Genomic DNA, 14,389 nt, shown 5'->3' on the forward strand with positions numbered 1-14,389 from the left:
AAAAAGGTAATTCTGAACTTTAGATGCTGTTCTTCATAGTATATTGGTTATATGCTTGAGCGATTGCTGTGGGTCTGGCATATTTAATGCTCCAGCTGTATTTTGAAGATTATTGGGTTACCATCTTTCAATTAGCCTTAGCAGCATTTCCCAAAGGGAAAAAATATAGACTTAGTTTAATATAACCAAGGTAAGTTTTTAAAAGACCTATTTGTATTCCCTTTAGGATTCTTGCTTTGGCATCTCTTGTAATCTGCCAGATACAGCTTTCTTGCCTATTTCAGAGTTTTTAATTTGGGTGTTACTTTCTCTTAAGCATCCAGAACTTACTAATTTTACTTTATTAACACATTGCTTTTGGAGGTAATTTTTCCATTTTACAGAAGAGGGGGAATTGAGGCTCAAAGTGCTTAGGTAATTAGCTAAGATTCCACAGCTAGAAAAGAAAAACAAGAAAGATTTCATATCCCATAAGTGACAGAGCCACTTAAATGCAAGTCTGTAGGACGTGAGCCTTTCATCTTTGTTACATGTCTCTGTTAAGCACTGTGCTGGTCTTGAGAGAGATAGAAAGATAAGATGTTACAAGCAAGGCTTTGAATGTGTTTCAGATCTCCCACCTAAGGTAAGAAGACAGAGGAAAGAAGTGGTGACTTTCTGGGAAAATTTCCATTTGAATTTACAGTGAAGTGCCATGTTTAAGAATGAGTAACGATTTATATTTCAAATACAGAGAAAAACTGGTGCCTTAGGATAAGGGCCTGAAAAGTATGAGTATGTGAATGACTGAGTTTATTGTGATTGAGGTTAGGATGAATCTTTAACTAGAGCCTCTGTTCCTCAACTTGGGTGCTTCTACAGACTACCTGTATTTGAGGAAAAGTGAGATGTAAAAAAGTAATTTGGGAATATTGTTCTAAGACTTCTGCTTCAGAATTCTAGTGGGGGTGGTATGCCTCTTTTTTTTTTTTTTTTTTGCAGTGGGACAGAGTTTGGGGATTGAACCCAAGAGCACTTTAACACTGAACTATATGAACTATAGCCCCAGCCCTATTTATTTATTTATTTATTTTTGAGATAGGATCTTGCTAAGTTGCTTAGGGCCTCCCTAAATTGCTGGGACTAGCCTTGAACTTGCCATTGTCCTGCCTCAGCCTCCCAAATCACTGGGATTACAGGTGTGCACCACTGTGTCTGACCCAAAATGTTTAAATAAGATCAGTTTTCAAGAAGGTGAAAATTGAAACTCTGGACATTCCTTTTTATATTCCCTTTGTAAAAATTCTTTTAGTACAAGAAGAGACAAGAAACAATGTTGGCTAGAAAATCATATCCTCTCTAATTGCTGTTTGTTTTGGGTGTGTTGTAGTTTTCCCCTGCATTACTAAGATTGTTACCTTAACCATTCTAGTTTTAATATTATACTACAACGTGCTTTAGGTAGGATTTACAGTTTGTAACTTGCATGATTAAGAGATTAGTATCTGTTTAAGTTTTCTTTGTGTATGATTTCTTTATGAATATAAAGGAGAGTTCCTTGATTTTACTGGACATTCTTTCTCATCTTCCCTCTCCCCTGACCCTGTTATTCTATGTAGTAGAGACTGCTTATTGTTTCCCAAAATACATTTCCCCCATTCTTCCTTTAGTAATAAGAGTCCCTGAGTTTTAACTGGACATGTGGCTGCCCAGCTATACTATGTCCCAGCTTCCATTGTAGGTAGGTATGGCCTCGTGATTATATTTTAGCGAGTTGGTTATACATAGACGAGAAATGTGGGACTCTAGATCCTACCGTGCAAACAGAAGTGTCCCTCTTTTCCTGTCTCCCAATAGCTAAAAGGCAAGCTTGATAGAGGGATCTATCAACGGCCGTCACATGCTACAAAATCCAAGACATGATGATGCTGGTTTATCAAAAGGAAGGATCCTGGGTCTCACTAGTTAAGGACTATTAAATATGAGCCATTAATATAAAAAATTTCTTACATTATGTAAGTAACCCTTATATTTCTTTTGATTATAGTGGTCCTACCTGTAGCCCCACCTACCCACCCACACACCTTTTTTATTTGGTACTGGGAACTGAACCCAGAAGCATTATATCCCTGAGCTTTAGCCCAGCCCTTTCTATTTTATTTTGATATAGCCTTACTAAATTGCCCAGGCAGGTCTTGAACTTGGTATCTGCTTATTTCATCCCCTTGAATCTCTGGGATTACAGTCATGCACCACTGTGCTGGGCTTTACCTGTAGCCTTTCTGATAAACTTATGGAATTATACTGGGAGTACTGGTAATTGTGGATTGGAAGATTTTATAACATTACTACCACCATTGAACTTTGACCGTCATTTATTACATGATGCATAAGCATAAAACCAAGCTGAGGAGTATAAATTACAGTAATCCCATGAATTTAGCCAAAAATTCTGCCTCTGACATAGTTTAATTACTACCAGAAAGTTTATAGAAAATATTTATTTTAGCAGTGAGCTAGCTAAGATTTCCCTAATGTTTCTGTTAAATATGGTGGCACCCGCCTCTAATTTCAGCTCCTCAAGAGGCAGAGGCAGGAGAATTGCAAGTTTGAGGTCAACCTCAGCAAGTTAGTGAGGTTCTAAGCATCTTAGTGAGACCCTATCTCAAAAAAAAAAAAAAGTTGGGAGGTTGGGAATGTAGCTCAATGTAAAGCACCCTGGGTTCAATTCCCAGCACACACACACACAGATGTGGTTAAAAAGAAATAAAGACAGCATAGGGAGACCAACACAATTAGCAGATTTATTCTAGAAAATTGAATTAGTGAAGCAAAGAAAAAAATAGAGACACATCCACAGGATATAGGAAGATAATAATATCCATTTTGATTCCTTATCTAAAATGCTTGGTACCAAAAGTGTTTCAGATTTGGGAATTTTTCAGATTTTTGAGTATTTGCATATTTACCAGTAGGAGTATCCCTCACCTGAATATCTTGAATTTTGGAGCATCTTGGATGAGGGTTTCTTCATTGTACATGAAGATCCCATTGACTGAAATAAAGTACTAAAGGTACAATAGATGAAAACTTTATATTGCTAGCAGAAAACATCAGGGTTGCAAGTCAGGATTTGGGAATATATCCTTTTAACATTTTAAATACAATGAAGTTAACTCTGATTTCTCAGCTTGTCACACTTGTTACAAGAAGGTAATCCTCGAACATTCTTTTTCATGAATTTATGCATACATCCCCGAAAATACAGTGCTGAATTACGCTTGCTAATTGTCATATGAAACAGAATTGATGACTATTCACTGGCATTTTGGATTCTTTTCCTTTAGGGTATTGTGGTATGATTGTACTTCCCTGCCCCCTTTGAAGTTAAGCATGACTGCTTTATTAGCTTTGGCCAGTGGAGTGTTAGTGGAAATGTTAATGTTACTTTGGGTCAGAAACAAGTGAGAGCAGAATTTACCTCATTTCCTTCTTCCTATTGTGGTGACTGGTGATATCTCAGGTGGTAGAGATTTCAATACCTTGACTATTGATGGCATTGAAAGCCCCCAGCTGTTCATCTGTAGACACATAGTATGAATAAGAAATCTTCATTCTAGGCTACTGGGCTTTTGAAATTATTTTTTGTTCTAGTATAATTTATCCTACACAAAAGTATTAGAAGAAGAATAACCTCCAACAACTAAGGTTAGCTTTTATAATATAATAAGATAGTATCTGAGGAAACATTTTGGTAAGGTAACACTTTTTCTTAATATAAAAGAAATATAGTAGAATCATGCTTTAATAAAAGGACTATTTCAGTTTACCCATGACTTATATGCATTATGTTGAAATGTTTCTGTTAAAAATCAAGGACATAGTCTTAAAAGTTCTAACCAACACTTTAAATATAGAATAGAAATGGAAATTAAGCATTAGAAATGGAGGAAGTAAGTTGTTTGCTACTAATGGGATTCTGTATCTACAATATACAAATCAAATTTCAAAAATTAATAGTACATGAATATATGAGTTTTGTTGTTGTTGTTTTTGTTGTTGTTGTTGTTTGGTTCTAGAGATCTAACCCAGGGCCCTTTACTACCACTGACTTTACCCTTGAGCTATATCCCCAGTCCTTTTTTATTTTGAGACAGGATCTCACTAAATTGCTGAGGGTCTTGCTGAATTGCTGAGACTGACCTCAAATTTGTGATCCTCTTGTCTTAGTGTCCCAAGTTGCTTGGGTTACAGGCATGAGCCACCATACCCAGCAACAAATGAGATTTTTAATGGGGAAAAAAAAAAAAAAAAAACCAGATCTAATGTTCTAAGCTACATATATGTACACTTTGAAATCTGAAAGAAGAGTAAAGAGTACTCCTTGTCCAAGATTAATAAAATTGTGCCATTGTTTCCAAAATAATATATAGGCATGGTGTAGTTTAATTTAAAATTTAATTCAGAATCCAACAGTATTTTGGTGGAAGTTAATTTAATTTATTGAGGTGTGATTTTATGCTACAAAATGCACAGATCCCAATATAAAGTTTAATTTTGACAGTGCATATACAGCGAAACCAACACCCTAACTAAAACGTGTAGTCCAATTCCCTCACATCAGGAATTCCTTTAAACTTCTTTCCAGCCCATGCCAGTTTGTTCTTCATTTGAATGGAATCAGACAGTATGGAATTTGGGGCAAAATAGTGTTTTGAAAAGCATTTATGTTATTGCATATATTAGTAGTTTGTTGAGAGATACTCTGTTGTGTACTTTTTCCTGTTGATGAATATTGAAGTTGTTTACAATTTTTAGCTAATGTGAATAAAGCAGCTATGAACATTCTTGTATGAGATATTTGTAGGTAAATGTTTAAGAATGGAATTGCCAAATCATAAGATAGGTGTCAAACTGATTGACTTATTTTAAACTGGTGAGAGTGATTTTTTTTGAAAGACATGAAATTCATATTCTCTTTAAAGTAATATGGTAGAATGTCTTGTTATACTTTGTAGACACCCTAATATATGGATTGAGTTACACATGGGTGTGATACATAAATATACATATTGGATGTGCTTACTTATTTGGATGGGGGATCTTGATTTAAAGTGTTAGAGATCATATTCCAGGTGGAGGGGAAGAGTAGTGAGTTTTAAAATATTTTATATACATATAATGCTTTGGCTATTTAAAATCTTATACAGACTTTCTGTCTGGTGTTGGTTGCACAAATATCAATGTGGTTTAGAAGGGAACTAGAAGTTTTCATAGTTCTGTTTCTAGAACATTTAGAATACGCAAGGTTTTTTTTTTTTTTTTTTTTTTAACGTATGCTGATTGACAGGCTTCTTTCCTGTCAAAGGCTGATTATATTGAAGCATTATGGCTGCCTTGTATTACTTACCTATAGAAAAGATTCTGTATTGCAGTTTTCTTCCAGGGCAACTTTCAAAAATACTATCTCATTTAGATTTTCTTTAAATGAAACTTTTAAGTGTTTTTTTCTGTATGACCCTGCCCCATTTCTCATTACTCTTGCACTTAATCTGCTAAGGTAGTTATAGTTTCATGGTATGTTTTTAAGTTATTTTGAAAATTCCTTATAAATTCTGTTTAGAGCTGTTAAATATTTAAAAAGGAAATGGTTCTTAACACAAACAGTGATTCTTGAATGAGTCATTTAGATCAGTTCCATGTATAGGAAAAAATTATATTACTACCCAGTCCTGGGTTCTATATTTATACTATATGAGGCCACTTCATTATTATTATTATTATTTTATATCCATTTTGGTTTTTTTGTAAGATACTATGAAGCAAGCAGAAAAGAAACTCATGATAAAGTACTTTGGGAACAAAAGGAAAATGCTCTGAAGTATCTTGGCTTACTATTGCTTTATCTTTGCATTTCTAGAGAGACTTAAAAGATGTAGGCGTACTTACCTGCCTTTTCATTTGCCCTGTTCTCTTAATACATTAATTTCTGTTACTTGAAAATGTAAGTTGCTGGGCAAAGTAGCGGGCACCTTGTAATCCCTGTGATTCAGGAGGGTGATGCAGGATGATCACAAGTTTAAGGCCAGCCTGGGCAACTTAGCCAGGCCCTTTCAAACAAAATTTAAAAGGCTGGGAGCATGGCTCAATGTTAGAGCACCCCTGAGTTTAATCCCCAGTACTTCAAAAAAATAAATAAAATTGCAAGTTAATGATTTGATTGTTGTTATTAATCAAATGTTGATATTTGACTGTTTTAGAAACTTTTTGAGTCTAGTAACTCTAGATCTAAAGGTCACAGTAATTTTTGTCTTATACATGTCTGTGTTTTTATCTTGCTAAATAGGAAAGTTGGATTCACTTTTTTTCCTTTGGAAATAAAATCTCTTTGAGATATGGACTTGCTGATTAATATTGTAGTAAGGTTTCAGTGTACAATGACACAGTTATGATTCTTTTAGATAAGTTTTCAAAATCAAATGTATATAATCAGAATTTCTTCTAAATTAGTGATATTTGTTAGCATGAGGAGAAAGCAGAAAAACTATGACTGTTCTATCCATTTAACACTTTCCTCCTTTGGGCCACCTTCTCAATCTGATATGCTGAGATTGCTTTATAACTTATGTCCCTGCATCTGCCATCCCTGACTGTTCTCATTGCACACGGGAATGGTAGATGAACACCCTGCCTCAAACCTCGGTCCTCTTGTGACATGGACACATAATAGCCCAGGTGATAATCTACTTACAGATGATTTGGCAGTTCAGAGAAAACTGAACTTGTCCAGAGCCTTCAGGAATAATCATTCTTTTGTGTGATTACCTATTTTTTAAATACCACTAAGATTAGATTATGATCACTGTATTGTTTTGGGATATTTAATGTATTTTTTAAAAGATTTAGAATGATGTACATTTGAGTTCCTCCTGTTCATTCCATTCTCCTTAACTGCCCTACTTATATATTTCTGCAGCAAAGCATTTAGATACTTTTAAAGCCTAATATGCAGATTAAATTTTAAAACTGATGTCTCTATCATCACCCCACCAAAAAGGGAGAATGTCTGCCAGCTTTTTAATTTTCTTAGCTATAAATAACTAATAATGAATACTTAAATTAGAATTACTTCTTAAGTTCCTTATATGGACTATATATGAGTATTAGCTTGTTTTATCTTTAGTCTTCAAAATATAACATCATTGGAGAAGTTTAAAGCTTAAGAAGTGAAGACATAGAAATGGAGTAATTTGTCCATGGCTAAGTAGCAAATGGCCGAGACCATATTCTTTCAACTATTACATTGACGGTTAGTACCATAACTTCTTTTAATTGCTATAGTTGATGATTTCTGCCACTCCCTTCTCCTTTCTGCTTGTTATATATACACAAAGATGAAAATGATGTGGTTCATGCTTTTATCTTTTTCACAATTCATTGAAAGAGTTCATCTTTTACAAATGCACTACAGAACAGATCCTAGAATCTGATATGCATTTTAGTTCAAGCTGTGTGATCTTAGGCCAATTAATCTCCTTTTAAAAGTGGCAATGAAAGTAGTGCCTACTTTTATATGGCCATGAAGATTAAATGAGAACATTTAGAAAGCGGACATGTTTAGAAATTCAATGTTACCTCTTTTCTATTCTGAAGATATTACCAGACATTAAGTTTTTTACCCTAAAGCTGTAATCAGATTTACTTATTTCTGGTGTTTTGATATGACATACTTAGTTGCTGCCTCTTTGCTTAAAAAGAAGTTTGCTTAACTGACTTTCTTCTCACTGTTTGTAGGCTTAATGTTTATTTTGTATAGATTATTTGGCTGGAAATATTTTTCATTAAATAGTTACTTATAAGCTTAGGCTGATTTTCTGCAAAGCATTCCCCATGAAAATTTGGCTACATCCCTATCTCTCTTTATTTTGAGACAGGGTCTCACTAAGTTGCCCAAGCTTCAAACTTGAACTACCTCTCCCTCAGCCTTCCAAGTAGTCCATTCTCAACAGTTTTTACTGTTTTTTTTTTTTTTTTATCACAATTTTGTACAAATTTGGTTTTAAATTATTATTATAGTGCTTTATTTTTGCATCACACATGAATGACTTTATTATGTTTGACTAATTCTCTTTTTTTTAAGATTTAGGATATGAATAATCATAGCATAATGTTTAAAGAAGGCTGTTACTAAAATGTCACAATAGAGTGCTTCAGGACGAATGTTTGATACATGATTTTTAAGCCAGTAACCAGATGTCCATGTTGAGATTTTCTAGAAATAAAAAGGGCTGATATGGCATTAGACACTGTTGTTAAGAAAATCCTGTCTTGACAACTTAATTGTATGCTTGTATCTTAGGTGACCGGGTTATTGATGTGGGATCTGAGTGGAGAACTTTCAGCAATGACAAAGCAACAAAAGATCCATCTCGAGTTGGAGATTCTCAGAATCCTCTTTTGAGTGATGGAGATTTGTCTACCATGATTGGCAAGGTAATACTCCCAATCAGCAGGAAATACCAAGTGCAAAGTGACTGAAGACCTGGGAGTTTGGGATCTTTGCAAGAATATTAGTCACTGTCCCATTGGGGATTATTGAACTGGTAATAAGATTTGCCAGTAATACCACTGTGAATGATGGCTGATCTGTGTGTTCTTTCTATGTTGGAGGGGAGAACATCAGATCAAAATTACAGTCTTTAGTTATTTATTTTGGTACTGAGGATCAAACCCAGGAGCACTTTACCACTGAGCTACACCCCCAACCCTTTTTATTTTATTTATTTATTTTTTTTTGAGACAGTGTCTTTTTAAGTTGCTTAGGGTATCACTAAGTTGCTGAGGCTGGTCTGGAATTTGCCAGCCTGCTGTCAGCCTTCTGAGTTGCTAAGATTTTAAAAAGGGCTAGGGGTTATTTAGCTCAGTGATAGAATACCATGAGGTTCCATCTTGCACCAAAAAAGTTGTCCTCTAAACACTCAATAGAGATGTTAAGGGTTTCAGTGGAATGTATGTAATGTATTTATAACCCAATATTTAGTGTGTAGAATGTGCTCAGTAAATGGTGGTGGTTATTATGTAAGGCAGTAGCATAACTTCCCTGACAACGTTTTTACTTTGTAATCTGAATTGGAAGTAATTGGGACAGTATGTTGAAAGACTAATCAAGGGAGGGTTTACATTTTAAGATTTTACTATTTTATACTATTTTTTATTTTCTTTTGTGCAGTACCTGACGATTGAATCTGGCAGAACTGTACACTGAGCTACATCCCCCATTCCTTTCTATTTATTTTGAGACAGGCTAACCTCAAACTTGGTTTCTTGCTTCAGCCTCCCAAGTAGTACATATTCTGTTTTTAAGAAAGTATCATGGAAGAAAATCAGGTTATTATGTACTTTTGCATGCTATAATTGATAAAACTGCATATCAAATTTGGACAACATGGTATATACAAGGTCTAAAAGTTTACAATATTAAATCCAGAAATATCTTTAAGTAGGTTATGTCTAGATTTGCTTTAAACCTTCTAGGATTGGGAATAAAAGCATACTATAGGCATTTTAAAATGTAAGATTCCAATTAATGCTGTAACTTTTTATTATTTAATTTTTCAATAGGAAATACATGATTCAAACAAAAGTGTAAAAGGAGCACAGTAAATTTTCCTCACCCTTGACCCCCAAATTCTCACTCACTGCAATCCATCCTTCTTTTCTGCCTGAAATGGCCACTATTATTAGTTTCTTCTGTATTCTTTGAAAGTTTTATTCTTACATGGCAAAAAAAGAAAGAAAAAAATTTGATTCATTTATCATAAACTAAATTTCTATAGGTATTTGGGAATATTTCTGAACTTTATCTTTTCCTGTCTTGATCTAGTTAGTCAAATGCCATACCACACTGTTTTATATTCAGTTGCACTAATCCTCCCTCATTGCTTTTCTTTTTCAGCATTTTCTTAGTCTTCTCCATTTAAATGTTAGGATCTCTTTGTTCTGTTTTTAAAAAACAAACCAAAACAAAATTTCTATTATTATTTTTACTGGGATTTTGGTTAGATTTATTTACAAATTGATACAGGGAAAATTGACTTATTGATACATCTTTCTATCCAAAAATATGGTATGACTTTCAGTTTCCTTAGTTCTTATGTGCCCGTTAAGGGATGTTTTAATATTTTCTTCATGAACATCTTCCATATTTCTTAAGTGTACTCCCAGAATACTTTACTATTGTAATTAGAGCATTTTCCTTCATTGTCTTCTAACTGGTTAAATGTGTGTTTGAAGGTGTTGATTTCTGTTCATTATCTTGGCCTTGTGACTTTAATGAATATTTTTATTACTGATAATAATAGCAGTGTTTTAGTGATTTTCTTGAGTATTCCAGGTATACAAAAATATTACTTGCAAATAATTTATCACTTCCATTCCAGATTTATACTATAGTTTTTCTCTTAACAACATTGGCTATTTTTTCTAGTATAGTGTTACAAAGTGGTAGTTGTAGGAGGTACCTTTGTCTTGCATCTGACTTAAGTAGTAATCCTGTTAATGTTTGATTATTCATAGTGCTGGCTTTGGCCCTTGGAGAATGATTTTTCTAATGTGAAGAAGTACTCATCTGTAGTATTTTGTGAAGGTATCAAAAATGAATTCTGAGTTTTATTCACCTTTTTTTGGTACCTTTGGAGATCATCTGAGTTTTCTTCTTAGATCTAATATTATGATGTTTTATATTATTTGATTCTCCAATAATACATATTTTGCATTTTTGAAACAATCTCCACTTGGTCCTGATATCTTTTTAATTCCATTTTCTAATATTTACTGTTTTGTATCCTATTTATAAATGACATTGGACTGCTTCATTTTCCATTTTCTGTGGCCTTAAACAATTATTTAGAATTATATATTCTTGAAGTGATAAAACACTCTTTAAAACATCTTAACCTGGTACTTTTTCTATTTCAGGAATAGGTAGGATGCACAGTGCAGATTTCTTTGGTTTATGGAGTCATATTGTATAACTTGTATTTTCATATAAATTGTTCATTCAAGTTTTCTGAAAGTTTCTTGCAAGTTATAAAAATGTTTTATAGGGTACAGGAGCTGCAAGTTTTGATGAGTTTGGCAATTCTAAGTACCAGAATCGGAGAACAATGAGTAGTTCTGATCGGGCAATGATGAATGCATTCAAGGAAATTACTACCATGGCAGACAGAATCAACCTCCCTCGAAATATAGTTGTAAGTTTTTGTCTACCTCCTTTAAGCCATTCTGGCATTGACAGCATAATTTAATGAACATATGAAATTTTGATATTATAACAAATTAAATAACCTAGAGTTAATTAAACTTAGTTTCTCTGCTTTGAAGGATCGAACAAATAATTTATTCAAGCAAGTGTATGAACAGAAGAGCCTTAAGGGAAGAGCTAATGATGCCATAGCTTCTGCTTGTCTGTATATTGCCTGTAGACAAGAAGGAGTTCCTAGGACATTTAAAGGTGAGTTTTTAGTTGCATAAAGTAACAGACCAAAGTCAAGATGCTTTGATACTTAGAAGCCAAATCATGTCTTCATTAGGTGCAGTAATCCACCTGAATATTATTTGCCAGTGCCACTTTATTTTGTTCCTTGACAGCACATAAGGGATCTTACTGATCGTGTTCTTTTCAAGGTGTTTTCCCATGTAGATTTGTTTTAGTTTATGTTAACCCACTGTGTTCTTTGCTAATATGATATTTTGATGGACTATATTTAATGGGGTTTGAGCCCTGGCATCAGAGCTATAGTTGGCTTTTTGTAGAAGTCAGTACACTTGATGCATAAAAACAGCTACCATTTTTAGCATAGGTCTTTCTCTATAGGTGAAGGAGTCAAGCCTTGGAAAACATCAGTGAGATTCTTTTTGTTTGTTTGTTTGTTTTTTATTCTGTTGAGGTATATAATATTTTTAATTAAACACTTTAAATTTAGAGGCTTTGAGATAATTGGTATTTTTCATGGAGTTTTTAGTTGCCCATGAATGACAGTCTATTCAGTGTTGTCACGATACTTACACTGATAAAACCTAGGTTAGCTGAAGACTGAACTTACCCTTCATCCAATGAATATTTTTTATTAACATGTTTTAGGTCAAAGAAAGGACACAATGGCTTTTATCACCGTCTTTTTGTTGTTACTGCAACTAAAAACAGACTTTTGTTAAATTTATTTTGAAAATGCTTGGGGGTTGAATGTTTAGGATAAGGGTATTGAATATTTATCTCACTTAATTTTAGCTTGTAATCACAGGAATTGCATGCACATATGACTGTGTAGCTTGAGAATCATTGTTTAGAGTATTTTCTTTCATCTCTTTGGTATGCTTCCTAACACAGATTAACATATAATACCCAATAAATCTTTGATTAAAGAGGTCTATTTGCATAAATTGAAACTGCAGAGAAGTTAATATTTTGAAAGATTAAGACGAAAATTTAAAGTGTGGTGAACATTTACATTAACTAAGAAATTTTTAAATTAACTGAGAAATATCACTGAAAGGATTAATGTTTCATCTTTAGGCATAGTTGAGGTTTTTTTGGCAACTGGAGTTCCTTATTTAATCAGAAATGATAGGTTTTAAAATGAACTATATAGCTTATATGGATTTTTCTTTTCTTTTAGAAATATGTGCTGTATCACGGATTTCTAAGAAAGAAATTGGTCGATGTTTTAAACTTATTTTGAAAGCTTTAGAAACAAGTGTGGATTTGATTACAACTGGGGACTTCATGTCCAGGTTCTGTTCCAACCTTTGTCTTCCTAAGCAAGTTCAGATGGCAGCTACACATATAGCCCGTAAGGCTGTGGAATTGGACTTGGTTCCTGGGAGGAGCCCAATCTCTGTGGCTGCAGCAGCTATTTATATGGCTTCACAGGCATCAGCTGAGAAGAGGACCCAAAAAGGTAGGGTTTTTCACGAGGAAAGTTGATAAATGAATTGTGAAGGTTGAAGTGTGTGATTGTTTTTCCATTTTATGTGTGAAGCAGTTAAGTATCCAGAACCCACACTTAAGAGGTAGTTCCTCAGCAACAAAACTTTAAAAAAAAAATGTGTTTTGCTTTTAAGTGACTCATAAATAAAAATGTTTGGAGGCACAGTTTGTGTACAAACTTTTTTTCCCATGTGAATTAATTTTAATTTGTACATTGTTCATTCTTGTGATTTCTTTTAAATTTTTTTTCCTAAATATTCCTGATCATTGTGAGTTGTTTTTCCTTCCATAAACTTTAACCTTTTTAAATCTTGGGAGGGGCCATGAGAGATGGTTTGTTTCTAACAGTCTGGCATATGACTCTGCTGATTAACACACTATTTGTTGACCATCAACCTTTAACATTCTGTGAAGCCTGTATTTTTTCTCCTTTTGATCCATTTTAATAATGAAAATTCTGAAATACATAGACATAAGTAATTCAACCATCTATAAAGCCATTTTTAAATTTTTGTGTGTTTAAAGGTACAGTCTTTTTTTTTTTTTTTTTTTGTAGATGGACACATTACCTTTGTTTATTTTTATGTGGTGCTGAGGATCAAACCTAGCGACTCATGTGTACTAGGCAAGCGCTCTACCACTGAGCTACAACTCCACCCTTCTAGGGAAACTTTCAACCAGAAGTATTGATTGATTTTTTTTTTTTTTGCAAGTTATATATGCATGGATTACTTCTGTGATCCTTAAAAACATAAAAAAGAAAAAGACTAAATTCTAAATTTTAAAGTGGGTTCATGAATTAATGGCTTAAGTAACTTTGTAATACTTGATTCAGAACTGCCCTTCACCTCAGCTTAGGCAATATGTTGATATAAGTAACAGATGATAACAGAGGAATGATTAGAGGGAGAAAGCCGACATTAGTTACTTAGGTATGCCATTATTCATCCCCTTTGTCTTCTCATTATTTAAAGGATACTTTAAGTCTTTCTTAATGACTGTAGAGGGTAAAAATGAATCTAATCTATTTCTTAGGATTCCGTAATAGATTGGAAATTCTCAAGTGATGTGAGTTCAATGTATGCAGTATGTATTTATAACAGTGAAAAACCTCTGTGTATGCTGTTATATAGCTGCTTTATCTCATGCATTAACTAGAAAAAAAGAGGTTGTAGGAAAATATTTGTTGTTCCATTTTGTTTTCAGATGTTGCAGATAGACTTTCAAATGTAGAAATAGATGATAAATTTCTTTTTTTCTTTTTGCAGTACTGGGGATTGAACCCAGGAATGCTCTATCACTGTACCACATCCCAAGACCTTTATTTAAATTTTTAAAACTTTTGAGACAAGGTCCCAGACGGGGCTCAAATTTGCCATCCTCCTGCCTCAGTCTCCTGAGTTAGTGGGATTATAGGTGTAT

The 14,389-nt window shown here is 33.7% G+C and overlaps 1 protein-coding gene across 1 annotated transcript in view; it reads left to right on the forward strand.

Moving 5' to 3' along the window:
* The window catches only part of Gtf2b (general transcription factor IIB), a 28,950-nt gene that overhangs the window by 12,316 nt on the left and 2,245 nt on the right, over window positions 1-14,389 (forward strand). Inside the window, exons 3-6 of the mRNA XM_047541123.1 lie at window positions 8,339-8,472; window positions 11,085-11,231; window positions 11,362-11,491; window positions 12,657-12,938. Coding sequence (XP_047397079.1) covers window positions 8,339-8,472; window positions 11,085-11,231; window positions 11,362-11,491; window positions 12,657-12,938 — 693 coding nt within the window. The remainder of the gene's footprint in view (window positions 1-8,338; window positions 8,473-11,084; window positions 11,232-11,361; window positions 11,492-12,656; window positions 12,939-14,389) is intronic.

This window comes from Sciurus carolinensis, chromosome 1 (assembly GCF_902686445.1).
Source record: "Sciurus carolinensis chromosome 1, mSciCar1.2, whole genome shotgun sequence".
NCBI classification, from domain to species: Eukaryota; Metazoa; Chordata; class Mammalia; order Rodentia; family Sciuridae; genus Sciurus; species Sciurus carolinensis.